General features: G+C 64.2%; 3 protein-coding genes across 3 annotated transcripts; 2 read left to right on the top strand and 1 right to left on the bottom strand.

Moving 5' to 3' along the window:
- The first annotated feature begins 135 nt into the window (after positions 1 to 135).
- On the top strand, positions 136 to 2,465 carry CHLRE_10g423650v5 (uncharacterized protein). Its single transcript, XM_001702528.2, has 5 exons — positions 136 to 289; positions 502 to 581; positions 662 to 754; positions 864 to 927; positions 1,290 to 2,465. Exons 1-5 carry the CDS (start codon positions 172 to 174, stop codon positions 1,463 to 1,465), a joined length of 531 nt encoding a protein of 176 aa, XP_001702580.1. The 5' UTR covers positions 136 to 171; the 3' UTR covers positions 1,466 to 2,465.
- A 426-nt stretch (positions 2,466 to 2,891) lies between these two features.
- Positions 2,892 to 14,537, top strand: CHLRE_10g423600v5 (uncharacterized protein). The gene is made up of 18 exons (XM_001702529.2): positions 2,892 to 3,497; positions 3,682 to 3,920; positions 4,192 to 4,436; positions 4,636 to 4,750; positions 4,990 to 5,070; positions 6,167 to 6,555; positions 6,746 to 7,537; positions 7,794 to 7,899; positions 8,064 to 8,825; positions 8,962 to 9,066; positions 9,220 to 9,384; positions 9,618 to 10,068; positions 10,258 to 10,416; positions 10,680 to 10,858; positions 11,248 to 11,559; positions 11,784 to 12,076; positions 12,338 to 12,745; positions 12,881 to 14,537. Exons 1-18 carry the CDS (start codon positions 3,329 to 3,331, stop codon positions 14,418 to 14,420), a joined length of 6,510 nt encoding a protein of 2,169 aa, XP_001702581.2. The 5' UTR covers positions 2,892 to 3,328; the 3' UTR covers positions 14,421 to 14,537.
- Positions 14,538 to 14,540: 3 nt separating this feature from the next.
- Positions 14,541 to 19,711, bottom strand: CHLRE_10g423550v5 (uncharacterized protein). Its single transcript, XM_001702696.2, has 12 exons — positions 19,418 to 19,711; positions 18,860 to 18,968; positions 18,579 to 18,647; positions 18,209 to 18,289; positions 17,816 to 17,903; positions 17,478 to 17,551; positions 16,967 to 17,059; positions 16,582 to 16,664; positions 16,212 to 16,334; positions 15,977 to 16,063; positions 15,689 to 15,818; positions 14,541 to 15,469 (listed from the first exon to the last, which is right to left on the bottom strand). The coding sequence occupies exons 2-12, from the start codon at positions 18,947 to 18,949 to the stop codon at positions 15,149 to 15,151; spliced, it is 1,239 nt and encodes a 412-aa protein (XP_001702748.1). The 5' UTR covers positions 18,950 to 18,968; positions 19,418 to 19,711; the 3' UTR covers positions 14,541 to 15,148.
- Positions 19,712 to 19,792: the final 81 nt, after the last annotated feature.

The raw sequence follows: 19,792 nt of genomic DNA, 5'->3' as shown, positions 1-19,792 counted from the left end.
GAATGACAATAAAAACCCTTGGGCGACACTCAAAATCGCGAGCGCCCGCGGGGCCCCGATGCAGACTTGCGCATGGTCGCGGCTTGCTCCACAGCTCTGAGTATCCCACACCAATCTTTCCCACTTCACCGACTCCACGTGCCTTTTCTTGCTTTAACGTAGCTAGCAAATATGGCCGCGGTCATGCCTCGTTCGGGCGTCTGCCTGCCCACCCGCAGCGCCCGCCTGGCGTTTGCCCCCGCCCGCGTGGCCACTGCTAACCGCAAGGTCACCACCATGGCTGCTAAGGGTGCGTCGTGAGGAGAGCAGCAGCTCAAGCAAGCGGCGGCACAGAAATTGCGGACGCCTGGGTGCAGCCCTCCTAAGCGCTCTATAATGGCTCCAGTGCGATGGAAATGATAGATAATACTACGAATTGGGGTTGGGGTCATTTTACGTGCGGCCTGAGGCCCTGGCGCGGGAGCTCACCTTGTGGCTGCTGTGCATCTCGGCTGCGCGCAGTGACCGGCAAGATTAAGCTGGCTCTGCCCGCTGGCAAGGCCAACCCCGCTCCTCCTGTGGGCCCCGCTCTTGGTTCCAAGGCAAGTCAGGGACTTGTGTGGCTTGCATGGCCCTCCTGGTCGCTGTGGTCGCTCGCTGACTGGGAGCCCGCGCGCTGCAGGGTGTGAACATTATGGCCTTTTGCAAGGAGTACAACGCTCAGACCTCCAAGATGATTGGTGACATTATTCCCGTGGAGATTACCGTCTACGAGGTGCGCGACTGCAGAGCTAGCGGGCTCTCCCTGGCGAAACCCCTTGCACCCCTCCTATGGGCTGGGTATGAATTGCTCACACGGCTATTTGGGTTGACGCAATCTACAGGACCGCTCGTTCACCTTCGTCCTGAAGACCTCCCCCGCCTCCATCCTCCTGAAGAAGGCCGCTGGTGCGTTCCTGAGCAGCGGCACGCAGATAACCGGGGTCTGTGGAGTTGGGTCTAAACGGCATAAATTCTCAACGATAGGCAGTAAGGCCAGGGTCAGACGGGCGGCCTGGCACTGGCGTGTCATGGGCGGGCAACACGCCAAGCCTAAACACTGGACACATTTAGCCGCCGAGCAGCATACAGCGCAGCGAGCTGTGTGGCTTTGTGCTATCACCAGCAGGGGGGCTTTTATCCACTTCCAGGCGCATTGCTTCAATCCTTCAGGGAGCCTTGAGCAAGGAATAGGCGCCCCGTCCGCCCTGCTCCGTGCCACCCTCCAACACCTGAAGCCTGCTGCCCTCGCCTTCCTCTGCACTCCCCAGGCATCGACCGTGGTGCCAGCAAGCCCAACAAGGAGAACGTGGGCCAGGTGACCCGTAAGCAGGTGGCGGAGATTGCCGCCAAGAAGCTTGTCGACACCAACGCCACCAAGGTGGAGTCCGTCGTCCGCATGATTGAGGGCACGGCCAAGAACATGGGCATCAAGATCGTGGACTAAACGCCCACAGACTGCCTCCTTGCCATCTGGTGTGGAGCAACGCGCAACCGCGCCCGGCAGCAGGTGCTCGTGTGCCGGTTGCGGCGAAGCAGCAGCGGCGGGCATGATGCGTCAGCGGCGGAGCTGCGCTGGTTCTTAACTTCAGGGCGGGCGCAGCCGGCTTCGGCTGATGTTTTGCGGCGGCAGCGGTGGCTGCACACCCGCAGGCCAATTTTCCCGGAGGCCTGGGCGGGGAGCGGCAGCTGCAGTGGGCTGCGGTGGAGTCTGGGTGACTGTGAGCGGCAACGTTGGAGCGTGCTGGCGCGGCGATGACTGCAGCAGCACAGGTGGTGTTGAAGGCGAGGCGGAGCTTGGACAGCATGCGGCGGCAGCATTCTATGCCGCGGCCGCGGCGCAAGCGGCCGCATGGCGGGCATGGGGGCTTGTGGAATTGTTCGCGTAGAGCTTTGGATGAGGAAGCTACGAGGAGTGGCGGCTATGAAAAGCTGCCACTAGTACAGATTAGATACTCCGGACAGGGGGCATCAGGGCGCGGCTGTTTAACACGGAAGCGGCCGCATGGCGCTATCGCGCTGCCGGCCAAATGCCGCAGCTGGGTCGAGCTGGAGCAGCGACGGCAGCAGCCGCGACTTGGCGGGCCAGAGACAGTGTGTACCTGCGCCGGGGTTCGTGGCTGGGGCCGGTGTTAGGTGGTAACTGGGTGCGAGGAACAGTTGGGTCAAGCAGGCATGATGCGGGCCCGTGAGTCTTGCGTGGCGGGCGGGCACGGACAAAGGGAGGAGGGTTTCAGGCCGGCGCGGCGATGCATGCGGTTTTCTTAACAGAGTCCATGGTCGGAGGCGGCTTGCTGCGTGCACACGCCCAGCGTGGCGGTTTTTCCCGGTGCACCGTCAAGCAGAGCGTGCCGGTAGCCGATTCTGACGTGAGGCGGGAGGCGGACTCGCGCGTGCAAGGCCCACTTGGTTTTGGGAGATCCGACAGGGTGTAAAAATGCAAATCAACACTTGGTGGGCCACTGTCCCGGGGGGAGCACGTGGGAGGACCAGGGAGGACCGCAAAAACGCGGCGCATCTGCAGTAGTTTCGGGCAGTTTAAGTCAGCTAGTGTCAGAAGAGTAGCCTGGATAGCCTGTGGCGCCTCATTCACGCAGGTCGAACGGCGCGAGCGCCTGTACTTCCTCAGCCGCGAATTTCACGACCACCACGGTACTCCCGTGTCGGATCCATCGGCAAACTGTTTGCTGTCTGCTTGGGGTATGGGCGTCAGCTGCACCCTATGGGACCTCGCCAACCTGCCTGAACCCTGTCCCATCACACGACCACCACGGTACTCCCGTGTCGGATCCATCGGCACGCGGGTTGCGGTTGCGCACTTGCGCCATGCCAATCAGCTCACTCAAATGGAGAAGGCTTGCTTATTTCTTGCAGTATACTAGTTACAACACACTTGGACTTGACGACATAGTTGGCGCTACAAGCAACACCGGACGTTCATATTGACCAGTTGACTTTACCTATGCATACGCGCTTTGTTTTTGCTGCAACTGTGGTAGTGGAAATATATTAAAGCAAGCCGGAAGCTGATTAATCCAGTGCGGAATGCAAAATGCGGGCATCGGACTAGGGCTAGACTGCGACCTGGTGTTACGAACTCAACGGTCTGGACCTTACTTGCATTGAACGTGAAAGCCCTGCGGGTAGGGGGAACTTCGCGTGCCCTGGCGGGTTGGCTCGGGCTCGTCCCAGTGGACGCCCCAGCTTCCCTCTCCGGCTTACCGTTTCCCGCAGCCAGCAATCGCCGGTCTCTTCTGAGCCCCGACTTCTAACTCAGAGGGGTGCTCGGTCTGGAAGTGCAGCCAGTACCATGGCTGCGAACATAGGGCCAAACCCGGAGTGCCCGTCTTTCATGCGATGGCCGGGAGTGGCTGCACACCAGCGGCAGCGCCAGGCGCCCGAGCGGCCCGCGACCCCGGTGCGCCTGGGCCAAGGCCTCATGGCCACAGTGCCTGCGGAGCTGCGGGAGCCGCTGGAAGGTGAGGCCCTCAGAGCTTAGGGGCGAGCGGCCGCGTGGTTTTGGGGGCCGGGTTGGGGCACGGTCGGGGGCAGCGGACACCGTAAACAGTTCCGCACTTCTGAGCGCCGGAAACCCATGTGTCTCTCACACTTCCACCCCTTGCCCAACGCCCCGCCATGAACCCCTTCCCTCCCGCCGCCCAGACCCACTCGCTACCTCGCGCATGGGCGTCACGCTGGCGGGCCTGCGCCGCATTCGCGCCGCACTGCTGGCCCACTTCGGCGCCCCGCGCTTCGCGCACCTGTCCACCGCGGAGGTCAACTCGCTGTGGGTGCAGCCGCTGACGCGCGCGCGGCGCTGCCGGCTGCTGGAGCTGCCGCCGCCCGAGGGCCCGGTGCTGCCGGGTGATGTGGCACAGCCCATGTACTTCATCAGCCATGCGGTACGTCATCGCAGCCGGAGGGTTGCCACTTAGGTTGGCAAGGGTGTGAGTCTGCTGTCGTCGGTTGCGTGTCGCGTCGGTTACCCCGCCCTATACTGGCTGGGGAAGAGCTGTTGCGCGAGGGCGCGTGGCTGCTGTGTGTGAGGGGGTGCGCGGGTGTAGGGCGACCAACAGCAGTTCACGTGGCTTGCGTACCGACGTACAACCACATCCACGTCGCCACAACCACAACCACAACCACAACCACCATTCCACTCACATCACCCTGCAGTGGAAGAACCGCGCCTGCCGGCTGTTCGACTACGTGCTGTCCTTCCTGGAGGACGCCGGCGACGACGTGGCGGTGTGGATTGACATCCTGGCGGTCACGCAGCACGCCGACAGCCCGCAGCAGCGGCACGACGTGTCCGCCGCCGCCTTCGCCGCCACTGTGGCGGGCTGCGGCGGCGGCACGCTGGTGGTCCTGGACCGCGAGATGACCAGCCCCGCCACCCGCGGCTGGTGCATCTTCGAATGGTGAGATGGAGGGCTGCTTAGGAAGACTGGTACCGGGGAAGGATTGAGGGCGGAAGGATGGGCAGAGGAGGGCGGCACACGGTACGGTGGGGGATTGGTTGGGGATGGTAGAGCACCGAGTCCTGCCGTCCAGTGCGTCGCCTCGCCTGTGCATACGGTACGCTCTCTTAAACACCTGAAAACACTTGCAAACAAACAGGGCCAGCACGCTGTCTGTGCACGGGTCCGACGGTTTCCACATGCAGCTGGCCCCCGCGGATCGACACCACGTGTTTGGATCCATTGCGGTGCGCAGCGCCGAGTGCTTCAAGCAGGTATGTAGTAGATACGGGGCCTGTGTTGTTGCAAGTAAGGGGGCAGGGGCGCGGAGGAGCATGAGGCGGGACAGTGCCTGTTGCGCGGTCTTGTCTCTACCTGCAGTCCCTGCCCTCTGCCTGACTAACATCTTCTAGACACGTTGTGTCAAATTCATACTCCTTTGCAATACTCCTAGAACACGGTACGCACAAATTGCTTCTCCAATGCACATTCACACATACAACTCCACCCTCAGGCCGACAAGGACATGATCCTGGGCCTGGTGGAGGAGCGCTACGGCTCCTGTGACCTGTTTGACGCCAAGCTGCGGCTGCAGGTGTGTGTGTGTGTGTGTGTGTGTGTGTGTGTGTGTGTGTGTGTGTGTGTTAAAGAGCACAAGGAAAACGTTGCGCAAAGACAGTGTATGCGATGCAGCAAAGCGACGGTTTACGGATGTTACCTTAAGTTACCTCGCATACCTGCTGCGGTGAGCCGCCGGTCTTACCAACCGGAAATCGCGCAACCCCCGCTACTCTAACCTCGAGGGGGAATTAGTGTCCACACGCTCTCAAGGGTGCAAACCCATGCATGTGCTCACGGTACCGTGAGGCCCAGGCACTCCTACGATTCCTAGCTCCGCGTCGCTACTCCTGGCCGCTAAGTCCAAGCTCCCGCCCAATCCTCGATGAAATTCTCACCTACGAGCGAATAAGAAAACAACAGAGCACAGGGCGGCAGCAGGGGAGTGTCACGAACAAGAGCGAAGGAACATGTTAGCGCGGCGGCGCGCGACGAGCAAGAGCAAACACGCAGCCCAGTCCCAGCCCAATTAACTATACTAGGGGTTGCGCGATTTAGGAAAGAGACGGAGGGTGGGCGACCACGAGCAAGTAAACAGGCGGGGGACGGCATGGGCGCATGCATGACGGCAAATGCAAATGGGGTGTCAGCACCATGGGCTGGCGGGGGAAAAACCCCCGCTCCCCACTCCATGGTGTGACGGAGGCGGCACACGCTAGGTACTCCCCTCATGCGGCCATGTAGCACCAGGTCCAAGTACACGCACAGCTTATGGGGACGTCGATGCCGCGGGGCAGCGGCATGGGGAGGGTGGGCCCAAAGTCAGTACAGGTTATGGCGCAAATCAGAGGAACGCGACAAGCGTGTGTGTGTGTGTGTGTGTGTGTGTGTGTGTGTGTGTGTGTGTGTGTGTGTGTGTGTGTGTGTGTGTGTGTGTGTGTGTGGAGGGAGGAGCGCGTGTGGTGGCTGGCTGGCTGGATTGCTGGGAGCTCTCGGGCAGTGCCGGGGCGCCGTTGGCTTGACACTGGGTCTGGAAGTCAGGGCGGCGGACAAGCTCACACCTGCACAAACGTGTCAACTGACTCCGCATGTGATGACACACACGTATTCTATGACGTTTGTCCTATGAGCAGGTGCTACTGGAGCCGCTGAGCTACCGGGTGGACGTGCGCAAGCTGGCGGCCCGGGCCGGCGGCACACACTGGCACTGGGAGCCGCTGCGCCGCTGGCTGGAGGCGGGCGGTGGCCCCAGCGTCGGCGATGGAAGCAGCAGCGGTAGCAGTCGGCTGCTGTGTGTGGTGGGCGGCGCGGGCGAGGGCAAGAGCACAGTGTCAGCGCAGCTGGCGGCGGCCGCGGCTGGCGGGAGTAGTGCCGAGGGTGTGGAGGACAGCAGTGCGGGCCAGCGTGGAAGTCTGCTGCCCCCAGGGTGCGCGGTGGCCTACCACTTCCTCAAGTACAGCGATGCGCGGCGGCTGGATCCCGTCCGCATGATCAAGTCCATCGCCTTCCAGCTGGCAGAGAAGTGAGCTTTGGATTTCGTATCATTGGCGACTGGCATTGGCGCGCGTTATCCTACACGGTAGTTTGCTACTTGCTGCAGAGCTTGTAGTGGCGGTTTAGAGCAGACCGCGCAGCAATTCGATCCGATCGTCCGGATGAAAGCAGAGGCACCTGTGCTGATCTATTTTGCGGCTTTGCGCGTGCGCCCACAGGCTACCGGAGGTTCGTGCTGTACTCCTGGGGCTAGACGTGAAGGCGGTGGCGGCCCTTCAAGAGCCGGAGAAGGCCTTTCAGATGCTGCTGCTACAGCCGCTCGTGGCCTTTCAGGGCGCGCTGCTGCAGGGCCGCGCCTCCACCTCGCAGCCCATCCTCATCCTGATCGACGCCCTGGATGAGGCAGATCCACTGGAGCAGCAGCTGGCAGCCATTGCTGCTACAGCCGCTACTGCCGCGGCGGCTGGCGCAAACGGCAGTAGCACGAGCAGTGGCGGTGGCCGTGGCTCGGGAGAGCCGGGGGTATCGTGCCCCACTGTGTGCGGAAACAAGGCACTCGAGGTGCTCACCACGCTACTGCCGCGGCTGCCGAGCTGCGTCCGCTTCATGGCCACCACCCGCCCCGACGCAGCGACCGGCCAAGTGCTGCCAGCGCTGCACCGTGCTTTCGGCGGCGCCGTGACGCTGCTACAGCCGTCGGCGCTGCGCGCCCCGGCCACCGGCAGTAGCAGCTCGGAGGCTGCTGGAGGCGTCATGGTGTACTACACAATCGCCTCGGCAGTAGCCGGGGGCGGCACGGATGCTGAGCAGCTGCTACTGCCGGGGGGGCGGGCGCCGATGTTGTCGGACGCACACGCCCTGTTGCGGCGTGTGTTTGAGGCTGCGTATGCGCGGCTGGAGGGCGGCGGCGTCCAAGGCAGTAGCAGCAGCAACGGCTGGCGGGCGCAGTCGGCGAACGTGACGGCGACGCAGGTCACGGAGCTCATTGCGGTGATCATGGCGGCGAAAGAGTGAGTTTGGAGTTTGAAAGTATCTCGGCCAAGCTAGGCATTAGGGCAAACAACGCCGGCCAACGATGGCGCGGCATCGCCCACCGATCCACACCTCCCTTTGCACGCCTCCCATACTACGAACACCAGTCGACGCTGTGCCCTCTTCCCGATCCCGCATCGACTACCCCACTTCCTGCACACGTCCTGCACACCTCCTCCACCACCTCCCTCTCTTCCGCGTCCCCTCCCCCTCCCCCCCTCCGCCCCGCTGCAGGCCGCTGTCTCACTCGCTGGTGCAGCAGCTGGGTCTGGGCGGCGCCGTGCCCGCGCTGCCCGGCCACCCGGTGCTGTTCGGCGTAGAGGACCACCACCTGCACATGGTGAGGGCGGGTGGGCGGGGGGTGGGTGCGTGGATGGTGGTAGCGGGTGGGTGCGTGCGTGGGCGGGCGGGGGGGCTCTGCCCGGTTGGGCCCGCTGAACCCGCGGAGTCCATTTATGAACACGCTCGTGCATGTGCTCTACTGCCGTACGCCGATGCTCACAGGTGCACAAGACGCTGGGCGAGTGGCTGTTGAACCCCAGTGCCAGCGGCGCCTTCGCCGTGTGCCTCGCAGCCGGGCACGCCCGCCTGGGACTACATCTCGCACGGCTGTGGCAGCGCCACTCCCAGGCCCCCGCCGAGGCCTCCAAGGCCCCGGCTACAGCCCCCACCGGCAGTAGCACCGGCACCGGCGAAACCGAAGCGACAGTAGCACTGTTCGGCGCGTCCAGCAGCTCTCTGCGTTACACGCTCAAGTATGCGGCGGCACACCTAGTGGCTGCAGCCAACGCGGCTGCTACAGCCGCCACCACTGCCGCCGGTGAGGACACTGCCGGTGCTACAGCCGGCGGCCAGCAGCAGTGCCGCCTGGCGCTGGAGGTGCTGGTGGGGGATTTTGGGTTCCTGCGGGCGGTGGTGGCGGCGGGCTGCGCGCCCGACCTCATCGGTGCGTTGGCCGCGCTGGCCGCCCCCAGCCCGCTGTGCCACGACGTGCTGAGATGGCTGCGGGCGGAGCAGGACAGGCTGCAGGCCCTGGCAGCAGCCGCGGAGGCAGCTGGATCTGGATCCGGGGGTGCCGGCGCGGTGGATCCTGATGCTGGATCCTCTGGATCCTCCTGGGTCGTGGGCCAGGTACTGGCCACCACGCCCATCTCCTGCGCGCTGCACCGGCTGGCGGCGGCGGCGTACCGCGGCCACGACTGGCGCTGCGTGTCTGTGCTGCCGAGGTCGCTGCAGTCCTGGCCGCCGTGCATGGCCGTGCTGCAGGTGCGTGCAGGAACATCACGGCTCACGTGTGTCCAGCTCGCGTTACCGTATTCAGACAACTGGAACGCGTTGTTGCTGGCCTCAACGCTGCCGCGGTGTGCGTTCCTCCTGCTCCTGCCTCCTCCCCTCCCGACAGGCCAACGACGCCAGCAGCCAACCGCGCCGCAGCGGGCCCCCTGCCGGGCCGCCGACTGCAAGCCCTGGGCTGGAGTGCGTCCAGTGGAGCCCAGACGGCAAGCAGGTGGGTGCGCGGGTGCTGGGCGGCGATGGTGGGCACACGGAGCAGAAGGCACCGCATGCCGTACTTGCCATCACCTTCAGCACCGCCCAATTGCGCCAACTTGCCCCAACTCATTCCTGCCCCCACCTTCCATCACTATACGGTATTATACAGTTGGCAACCGCGGGTAACGGCGGCGACGTGCGTGTGTGGGACGCCGCCACGGGGCGCCAGCTGGCAGCGCTGCGGCCGCACCACGGCGGCGGCTCCATCAGGGGCTTGTCGTACTGCCGGGCGGGCGGTCGCCAGATCGCACTCACCACCAGCCGGATCGCCCTGGTGAGTGAGCGAGCGTGAAGGAGCAAGGCGCGTTGCTTAGATGCGACTTTAAGATATAAGACGTGGCTTTTGCCGCATGCGGCATGCCCGGTCTCTTTCGTGTTGCTGTCAGTCACTTGCGCCCTGCCCCCTCCCCTTTTCCAGCATTTCCCTGTTGCTTCGCGACGTCGCCATTCTATCCCGCTATCCATCTGAGTGCTATTCCGCCTTCTCTCACGCCCGCACCCGCCCAGATTCTGGACACAGCCACGGGCGGGGAGGTGGCCCAGCTGACGGAGCAGGGCGCAGCCAGCAGCCCCCAGGCCGCAGACCCACACCTCGGCTTCAACGGCGGCACCGCCATCGCCTACAGCGCCGACGGGCGGTTGATCGCACTGGTCGAAGACAACAGCGCGAAGCGGCAGCTGAGCCTTTGGGAGGTGACGGAGTCACCTGCCTCCGCGTCCTCCGCTTCCGTGGCAGTCGCACAACAGCTTCAACATGGCAGTAGCAGCACCAGCACAGGCAGTAGCAGTGGGAGCCAGCAGCAGGTGCGGGTGCGCAGGCTGGCGCGGCTGCCCGGCTACCGCTGCGCCGCCTTCAGCCCGGACGGCCGGAGGCTGGTGGCGAACAACGGCGAGCTGGGCGAAATGAACGGCACCGGGGACCGCAGCCTGGTCGTGTACGACGTGGAAGAACTCCGGCGTGAGCACGGCACGGTGCCGGGTTGGGGATCATCGGGGCAGGGAACAAGGGGCAAAGGTTGGGAATGGCTGGCCTGTTGGTAGCCAGGCAAGTCCACATGCATCGCTTAAGCACAGAAAGCCGCGCCATGTCCTTTGAGGTGCCCCCCCCCCACACACACACACGCTCGCCCCTGCCCTGCCGACACAGGTCGTGCTGACGCGCCTCCGGTCACGCCCGCGCCCGCCCCCGCCGCCGCTGGTGCTGCTGCTGCGGGCGGCAGCGGCCTGGGACCCTGGAGCCTGGAGCCGCTGAATTGGGAGGGGCGGCGGTACCTGCTGCACAGGGCCAGCGGCGCCGTGTATGCGGGTGCGTGCGTGAGCTAGGCTGTGCACTTATCATGACGCCATGCGGCGACAAAGCACAAGGGAAGGCATGGCATGTGTGCGTGCGTGTGTATGTGCGTGCGCCTTGCGGCGCGTGTGTAATGTACGAATGCGGGAACAGGATGTAAGCAGGACGAGACCATTGCTGCATCAGCCATTCGCTTCAGGCCATTGCAAGCTCTGCCGCTGCCACTGACGCCGCCGTCACTGCTGCCGCTACCGCTGCTGCTACTGCCGCCGCTGCAGGCTACATGGGACCTGACACCTACCCCCAGCTGCTGGGGCGCTGGCGGCAGCCGGAGACACGCCTGGAGGGGCTGGGTGGATCCGGGGCTGCGGACGAGGGGTGCTGGCTGGAGCTGGTGGAGGGCCACGTGCTAGACGGCGTGTTTGGCGGTCTGGACCGCTACCTCAAGGAGAACCGGGTGGGTGCGGGGCGATGGGAGGGGGCGAGCCGGCAGCTAACGGCAGCGTGCTCCTGCCCGCACTGTGTGTGTGTGTGTGTGTGTGTGTGTGTGTGTGTGTGTGTGTGTGTGTGTGTGTGTGTGTGTGTGTGCAGACCCGCTATTCGTGTTAGAAAGCACAAGGGGAAGGGAGATGTCCCGCGAGCCCTTAACAGCCGTGTACGGACCTTACATGCGGTCTACGGTTCTCTTGTTTACTTTGGGCTCGCAGTGAGCTTTGCCCTCATACGCATACCCCACCTCGTTCCCATTTCGTTGTCCAACACAAACACACAACACACACACACACACACACACACACACACACACACACAACACACACACAACACATACAACACATACACACACAGGTGCGCTTCTCTGCCATGTTTGAGGCCTTCGACGCCGACCGCAGCGGCACCCTGGAGGCGGAGGAGCTGGCAAAGCTGGTCAAAAAGCTGGTGCCCGGAGTCAGCTCCTCGGAGATAAAATACATCATGGCGATCATTGACTCCAACGAGGATCGATCCGTGACGCAGCGCGAATTTCTGGAGGCTACCCGCATGTGGGTTGTGGCTGCGCGGCGGGTGGCTGAGGAGCGGCGGGCGGAGGCGGGTGTGGATAAGGTGCAGGCGGGCGCGTCCGGCGGCACGGCGGCAATGCTGGAGACCAGCGAGGTCAAGGTGGGTGGAAGATGGTGTGGCTTGAAGATTGCGCCCGGGGGCTCGGGGGCAGGAGCAGGGCGTATGCTTGCGTGACGGGGCGGTAAGCCCCTAGCCTAGGCCTAGGCTCGGCAGCTCTCTGTTGCCACCTACCTGCGACCTTGGGTCAGCAGAGCGTCGCCACACGATCCTCCTGTCCTGCTACCTCATGTGTCACATCCTGCTGTCCACCCTGTTGCTTGCAGGCCGCGCTGCGGCTGGTGACGGACCACTGTCGAGCCAACCCCGCCGCCGCCCGCGCCGCCTTCCGCCGCCACGTCACAGCCGCCAGCGCCCGGCCCAGCACCAACGGCACGAGCGACGCGGCCCCTGCCGCTGCTGCCGCTGCCCCTGGCGCCGCCGCCGTTGCCTCTGGCGGCGCCGCCGCCGCCGCCAGTGAGGGCCGCTTGGATCCGCGGGAGCTGGCGCGGCTGCTGCTGGACTGTGTGCCGGGGCTGAGCGAGCAGCAGCTGCGGTTCGTCATGACGCACATGAGCCAGTGAGTGTGTGTAGTGAGCAGTGCTCTGACGCTGCTTAGGGAGCACACGGACAAAGGAAACACGCCCTGACGCTATGTGTGTGTGGGGGGGGAGGGGTGGTGTGTGTGTGTGTGTGTGTGTGTGTGTGTTGTGTGCAGATTGCCATGGACAATAACAGACAACCTCCCCCAGCAACCTAGCCTAGACACCATGACGCGGCAGCCCTTAGCCACGTGTAATTACTAACAAAAAGCGCGGCCGCGCGTGCTCATTCATTGCAGGCTTGACCTCAAGGGCGACGGCATGGTGTCCTTTGATGAGCTGCTCTTCGCCGTGCGGGCCGAGCAGGCGCCCGCACAGCACAAGGCGGCAGACGCCCCCGCCCCCGCCCCTTCGCCTCTGGAGTCACTGTTCATGCCTCAGGCCGCGCCGGTCGCGGCCAGCAATGGCGGCGCCAGCAACGGCGCGAGCCACCCTTGGGAGGCCCTGTTTGGAGGTGGCGGTGACGGCGGCAACGGGGCTCCGCCCGCCAACGGCGGTGCCAGCAGCATTGCTGCCAACGCCGGCCCGCCGCCGCCCGTGCTACTGACGTTAAGTCAGGCGCACAGCAATTCCGTGATGGCAGTTGACTACTCCCCAGACGGACGCTTTATTGCCACCGGCAGTTACGATGAAAGCGCCGCCGTTTGGTAGGTGTTCTTGTCGCGCTACTAAAGCGGTGTACTTATCCAATCTCATATGCTCTTCATGCGCTCTGTCCTCTTTCAGTATCCTGTGTCTGACCCCTGTTCTTAATGATGTGTCTCCTGCCTGCCTGCCTTCAGGGACGCGACCACCGGCGCATTGCTGGCCCGGCTGCGTACGCCCAACGACACCGCAGCCGCCGACGGCTCGGGCCGCTGCGTCAAGTGCGTCGCCTGGTCACCACGGCCGCTTTCATCCGTTGCGGCAGCAGCAGGAGTGGCCGCGCCGGAAGCGGCAGCCAGGGGGGCCGCGGGCGCGATGCCGCTGCTGGCGGTGGGCACGATCGACGGCGTGGTGCGGGTGTGGGAGCCGCGCAGCGGTACCTGCGTGTCCTCGCTGCGCGGACACACGAACGAGGTGACGGCAGTGGCTTGGGCGCCGCTGGGCCCGGGGCCGGATGCTACCGCCGCTGCTCCAGACGGGCAAGGGCTGCTGCTGGCGTCTGTGTCACGGGACGGTACCGCTCGCCTCTGGGAGGTGTCTGCACAGGTCCTGGAAAGCGCGGCCGCGGCCGCGGCTGCGGTCGCGGCCGCAGCACCAGTACCAACCAACCCAAGCGAATCGGGGACAGAAGCTGATGCGGAGCAAGCGAGGCGCGATGCGGAGCAGCAGCCGGCGGGGGAGCTGCAGGCAGTCGCGGTGAGCCGCTGCGGCGGCGTCATCGCCACTGGCGGACAAGACCGCCGCCTGCGGCTGTGGGACGTCGCCTCCGGCCGGCTGCTACACCTGTTGGAACGGCCCTGGAGCAGCTCCATCGCCTGCGTCGCCTTCGCGCCGGACGGTCGCACGGTCGCCGCGGGGCATGATGACGCAACGGTTCGGGTGTGGCGTGTTGGTGACGGTACCGTGTTGAGTGAGGTGGAGCACCGCGGCAGGGAGGTGCGCGGGCTGGCGTACTCGTCCGACGGCGCCACGCTGGCGGCCGTGTGCAAAGGCAACCGCATCTCACTGTGGCGCGTCGCGGCGGCGGGCGCGGCTGCTACTGGTGCTGGTGACGGAGGTGAGCTGCCAGCTGGCGCCGTGGGGGCGAAGGCTCTGGCACTGATCAGCACTGCGGGGGACTACGCCACAGCCTACAGCGCCGTGGCGTGGAGCCCGTGCGGCACGCGCCTGTACTGCAGCAACTACGACGGTGACGTACACGAGATTGACGTGGCGGCGCGAACCTGTACGGCAAATTTGTCGTGCAACAAGAGCGGCCTGCCTTGGGTGACGGGCGTGGCGGCGTCGGGTGACGGGCGGTGGGTGGCGGCGGCGGTGCGGGAGGCGGGGCTGGTGGTGTTTGATGCCGCGAGCCGGGAGCGTGTAGACGTGGCGGCGGTTGATGATCCCGGCACCACGTTTTGTGTGGCATTCAGTCGGGATTCGAGGATGCTCCTGACGGCGGGAAGTGAGGGCGTGGCGGTGTGGGAGTGCTGCGCGGAAGGCAAGGCTGGGGCCGGCGGTGGTGTTGGGGCGGTGGTGGGCGTGTGCTGGCGGCGGCGGGCGCAGCTCAAGGGGCACGTGCGCAGCGTGCTGAGCGCTAGCTGGGGGGCGGACAGCCGCCGGGTTGTGAGCGCCGGCGTTGATGGCGCAGTGCGGGTGTGGGAGCAGTTGCCGACGGCGGGGCCAACAAGATAAGGTCAGGGCTGTGAATGCATGATGCACGCACGTACATGCATGGGTGGGACGTGAGTTGACGACCACAACATTGTGACTGTTGTTCTGTGCACGGCACCGGGGAGTTGCGGTTTGTGTTTACTGCGCACTGCGTTTTACATACTTATAAGTTACAAAGCTCCATCTCACACCGGTTAACGAATACCGGAGCTGTCATCTGTGCCGGTCTGCCTCGAGGCGGGTGCGCCGCCACAACGGCTCATATAATGAAATCCCCTCCGAACTTGAGAGTTGTCCACCGGAAATTGCAGGCACCACGCGGTCCCGTGTTGACGTGCGTGGCCGCCAGTGACTCTGTAACCCGCAGGGCCTTATATGCCGTGCACCAAGTGGTCTATGATACAGCCGCAGGCCACGGACAGTCGGACCCGTCTGCTAGGCCGGCCACGGTGCGCGGGTACTCACAAGCATGGCGCAGAGCCCCACGCCGCTCCATGCACCCAGCCATCCACATTGATACACATAAAACTGACGTGAATAAGAAGCCCACAGCTCTCGTTGCCTCTTACCGTACCACAAACTCACGCAACGCTCTCCATCTCTTCTCTTGCACGATCCCCAACACCAAGCCTCCACCTTTCAACACCAAGCTGTCTAGGACAGCTGCCTAGCCTGCTGCCTGCCTAAGCTCTACCGGGCGTATACCATATTGTCACCACAAGCCATAATACTCCTTACTTCAGCAACCATTACTCGCTGCTGCCCGTGCCGGCGTTTGCGCCCGGCGCCGCCGCGCCGCTCGCCACCGCCGCCGGACTGGCACCGTAGCCGCACCCACCCGAGCCGTTCAAGCCGCCCTGCGTGCCCACGGCACCGCCGCCCGCCTTGCCCCCGGCGGTGGCTCCATCCGCCGCCGCCTTGCCCTCGCCTGTGGCCGCCAGCTGCTGCAACGCGTCCACCACCGCGTCGATGTCCTCATCACCCACATCCAGGTGCGTGACCAGGCGGAGAACCCCGGGTGCCATTGTGGAAATGAGGATGTGCCGGCTCTTGAGCGACTCCACGATCGCCTGCGTGTGCGCGTTTGCCGTGCTGAGTGTCAAGACGCTCCATCGCACAGCCGTGCATGAGCCACCACGGCGCAATGGCAGCAGGCCTCCCATCCGCCTGCCCTGCCACCACGCGTCTCGAATGCCTTGTTACCCCACGACCAGTCCGCAGACTGGTCCCACTCGTAGCTTTCCCTCAGCAGCCACCCCATTCCTCCTATCCCACCCCGTGTGCCCCACCTTGGCGTCCCAGCCCTGCGCCAGCGTGAAGATGGCGATGTTGGTGTCCACTGGCGCCACCGCGCCCACGTACGGAAGAGCCGACAGCACCGCCCCCAGGCGGCGGGCACGGCGGTGGTCGTCACGCAGGCTGCAGGGGCGTGCCGGGCGTGTCAGTGCCGGCAGTGGCAGTTCGAGAGCCAGCGTGTGCGCGAGGCTGTGCAATGGGTCGGAATCTGGCACACAGGCATCGCAGCGTTGAGCTTGCGCATCAACACGGCGCACACCGGCGCCTTACATCCCACTCACCGCTCCACGTTGTTCTGCAGCGCGTACAGCCCCGCAGCCGCCAGGAAGCCAGCCTGCCGCATGCCGCCGCCCAGCACTTTGCGGATCCTGCACATGCGCCAGTGGGCACACGCAGGACGGTGGGCACACACACACACATCGTTGGTTGGTTGGTGACATGAACTACTGCGGGCGCAACACCGTCTGTGCATCATCGAGAACTCGGTCTCCACTACCGCCACCAACTGCTCCCTACCTGTGTGCCCGGCGGATGAAGTCTGCAGTGCCCAGCAGCAGTGAGCCCACCGGGCAGCCCAGCCCCTTGGACAGGCAGATGGAGATGGAGTCGAACAGCGGCCCCACCTGACCCGGGCCGTACCTGCACACGCAGCGGGAAGCGGGCGGAAGGATGCGGGGTGGGGTTACAGGCCCGAGCCCAGCGAAAGCGTCCCCCCATCATCAGAAAGCCAGGGGGCCGACAGGGGGGCGTGAGGTGAGAGGGGTATGGTGGGGTGTGCGCTGTAGCGGACAGGGGGTTGCATTGTTGGACGTGCGCGCGCATCCCTGGAGCAGTCCCGGTGTATGCTGCGGTCTGTTTCCCAGCCCGCCGGCTTGCGCGCACCCACCCGGCCTCCACGAAGGCGTTGAATAGCCGCGCCCCGTCCAGGTGCAGCCGCAGCCCGCGCTCCCGGCACAGCGTCGAGATGGCCTGTGGAGGAGGAGGAGGAGGCGGAGGCGGAGGAGGAGGCGAAAAGCGCACAGGCACACACATTCAGCACTAATGTCGTGCAGCTAGCAATTTGCAAGGATACCATCCCGCACCACTACAAGAAGCACAGATAGCTAAACTCAAGAGCCTTATGCCTATGTCGGCTGCAGGATACCCCCGGCCGCGCGAACCGGCCTCACCCCCCCAACGGTGTGTTCCTGCTGCTCCTACTGGATGCCGGCACTTCATACTTGCATATTACGACGACGCCCCCACCCCCGCACCCGCACCCGCGCCCCCACCTGCATCTGCTCCAGGCTGTAGAAGGCGCCTCCGCCCTTGTTGGCCGTGTTCTCCAGGCACACCAGCCGAGTGGTGGGGAAGTGCGAGTCCTCCTGCAGGGGGCGGCAGGGGGCGAGACACAGGCGGTTTGTTGTTGCACACCGAAAGAAACGAAACGACAGCCCGCCGGTTGGTTGCTGTGTGTGTGTGTATGTTCGCGTGTGTTCGCGCGCGTGTGTGTGTGTGCGTGTGTGTGTGCGTGCGTGCGTGCGTGTGTGCGTGTGTGTGCGTGCATGGTTGCAGTGTGTGTATATAGGTGGGGGGCTGTGCGTGCCCAGGCGGGAACGAGGCCTGGTGTGGGGTGGGCGCTTTTCCTCTAGACATCAACAGGCACCGGTAGGCACAATAGCCCCGAGCTCCTTTCTACGAGCCACGGCAGCAGGCATTTACAATCAAACAGCCACACGGCAACCAAGTCACATGGCTGTCCAGGCAGCGCACACGTGCACAGCAGCCGGTTGCTAGACGCACCATGTTGATGGACTGAGCGATCTGGGCGGCGGAGATGCGGCCGCGGTCGCTAGGCAGCAGCTTGGGCTGCACACCTGGAGGGGGGGTCATGTGCCCGGGCCCAATGGAACGGGGTGGGGCGGTTCGGGGTGGGGCGGTGGCGGAATGGGTTTAGGGACTTGGGGACGGTGGGCCAGGCAAGCGGATCGTGAGGACGGTACTGCTTTACTTATGATAAAGAACTTGCGGTTGGGATTTGGGCTACAAGGCGGCGCTGAACGCGAGTACCGCCCGGATGCAAGCCGTGCCAACCTGCCCACGCACCCGCACCTCGCAGGCACTCCTGCCGGCCTACCTACCCGAGTTGAATGCGATGCCGCCGCCCTCGTATAGGTAGATGTGTGCGTTGTCGGCGCAGATGAGCTCATCCCCCGGCTGCGTGTGGACCTGCGCGTGTGTCCGCGTGCGTACCGGAATCGTTGTGCAATGCATTCGACTGAGTGGAATATAGATATGCAAGTCGGCACATATTTACGGTAGTGTCCACGAACACCCACACCCACACGAAACGAAGGGGGACGTCGCAACTAGGTAATAGTTCCGGCCGCAGGCCGTAGCTGGGGGCCTGGCCAGCACGTTAGCGCGGCGGCCCACTGCAGCACTGCGGCGTTGCACTGGCTCGCGCCGTCCCTGCACCGCAGCCGCAGCACGACGCGGCTCCAGGCCCCCGCCCCCCGGCCCCCGGCACCTGCCTTGATGGCTATCTGGTTGGTCATTGTGCCGCTGGGGCAGAACAGCGCCGCCTCCTTGCCGAACAGCTGGGCCGCGTAGGCCTGAGGGGGTGTAGGCAGGAGGACAGGGGGGCGGGCAGGCAGGAGGGCGGGCAGGCGGGCAGCGGCTAAGTTGGGGGCCAGAGGAGGGCGGGAGGGCAGCAGCCACGGGGGGTGGGTTGAGGTGGATTGCGGAGGTTGGCGGGGGTACGGATGGTGGAGTCTAGGGGACACAGCGGGGCGGGTGCAGCTGCGTGCGAACCCAGCTATCCAGCACGTTCTCAACACCTGTACGTTTGTGCTCCTAGCCACCTGCAGTCACACGCCCCGTATCCCATACACGAACCCGCACCTGTAGCTCGTTAACGGTCGGGTCATCTCCCCACACGTCGTCCCCCACCTCGGCGTCCATCATGGCCGCCTGCCAGGAAAGAAACGGCAGAGGGGCATCCGAGTCGTATTATTACGTCGGCGCGTGGCACCGGTCGCCCCCAAACCCTAACCTGTTCCGTCCGAGCCCCACCGTACGCCACCACTCTACACGCCGCCGTAGCCGAAGGATGGCAATGCAAACGTACAGGACGTGACAACACCAGCATTCGCAAAGCCGGCGAAGACCACAGCCCGGGTTACCTTCATGCCCGGTGTCGGCCGGGTCACCGTGTCGCTTCGTAAATCAATCCATTTACTGGCTTTCGAGCCATTACCGCTAGCTCCTGTCATGTCGGCGTCTTCGCGCGCGCTGTGCAGCAGCGACAAAAACAGAAGCGGCATTGTGACGCGAAGTTGACGAGACGGAAGGCGACGTCTAAAAGCGCTGTGCAGGCCTGTGTCTGGGCCTTTCAGTCTGAAATGTTTGCGTGTTTCAGCAACGCTTAGTGCTGGTTCACATCCAGCGGAGCTCCAGGCGTGGCGCCACGTTAGCGCGGCCCTTGAACTTCACCGACAGTTGGCCTCGGGGCAGCCAGTTCCGAAAGTGCGCTGTAGTATTGTAGCTTGCTAAAGCTGAACTATGCGATTGGTACACGTCTAGGCAGGCAGTTTGTGATGTTCCGTAACGCGCTTGCTAGCTAAAGCGCATCCTGCTCGTGCCTGCTGTATGCCATGCCAAACCCTAGCCCACCGTCCTGGCGGCCTGCAGTGCCTGGACAATGCAGCGCTGCCCCTGGCGCCAGATCTCCCCCCACTCACCGCCTTTGTTTCCGGTTATGGGACCCCAAAGTGTAGGCCCCGTTTCAGCGCGGCAGGGGATTCCGCCGGGTCTCGAACCTGCAGGTGTCGCAGGGTGTCGCTGGCGCTCGCCTGCTAGGGAGCGTGCATCCTCCACGCCAACTCCAGCCTCAGCAACACTAAATGTGAGGGTATAGTGCGATTTCCCCTCACTCTCTCGGCTTACGCGGCACGGACGACGTGTATGTTGGGAACGCACCAGAACTATCTGGCCTCCAAACTCACGCAAACCTGGTATGATCAAGGTTTTACAACATTAAAATCCGCACTGCGTTGAAATAACAGAGTCATACCAGGTGCTTGCCAAGAAACTTGTCTTGGTGATGCAATTTGGCC

This window comes from Chlamydomonas reinhardtii, chromosome 10, assembly GCF_000002595.2.
Source record: "Chlamydomonas reinhardtii strain CC-503 cw92 mt+ chromosome 10, whole genome shotgun sequence".
Lineage (NCBI taxonomy): Eukaryota > Viridiplantae > Chlorophyta > Chlorophyceae > Chlamydomonadales > Chlamydomonadaceae > Chlamydomonas > Chlamydomonas reinhardtii.
Note: the sequence above shows the minus strand (reverse complement) of the source record. Positions and strands in the feature narration are given on the sequence as shown.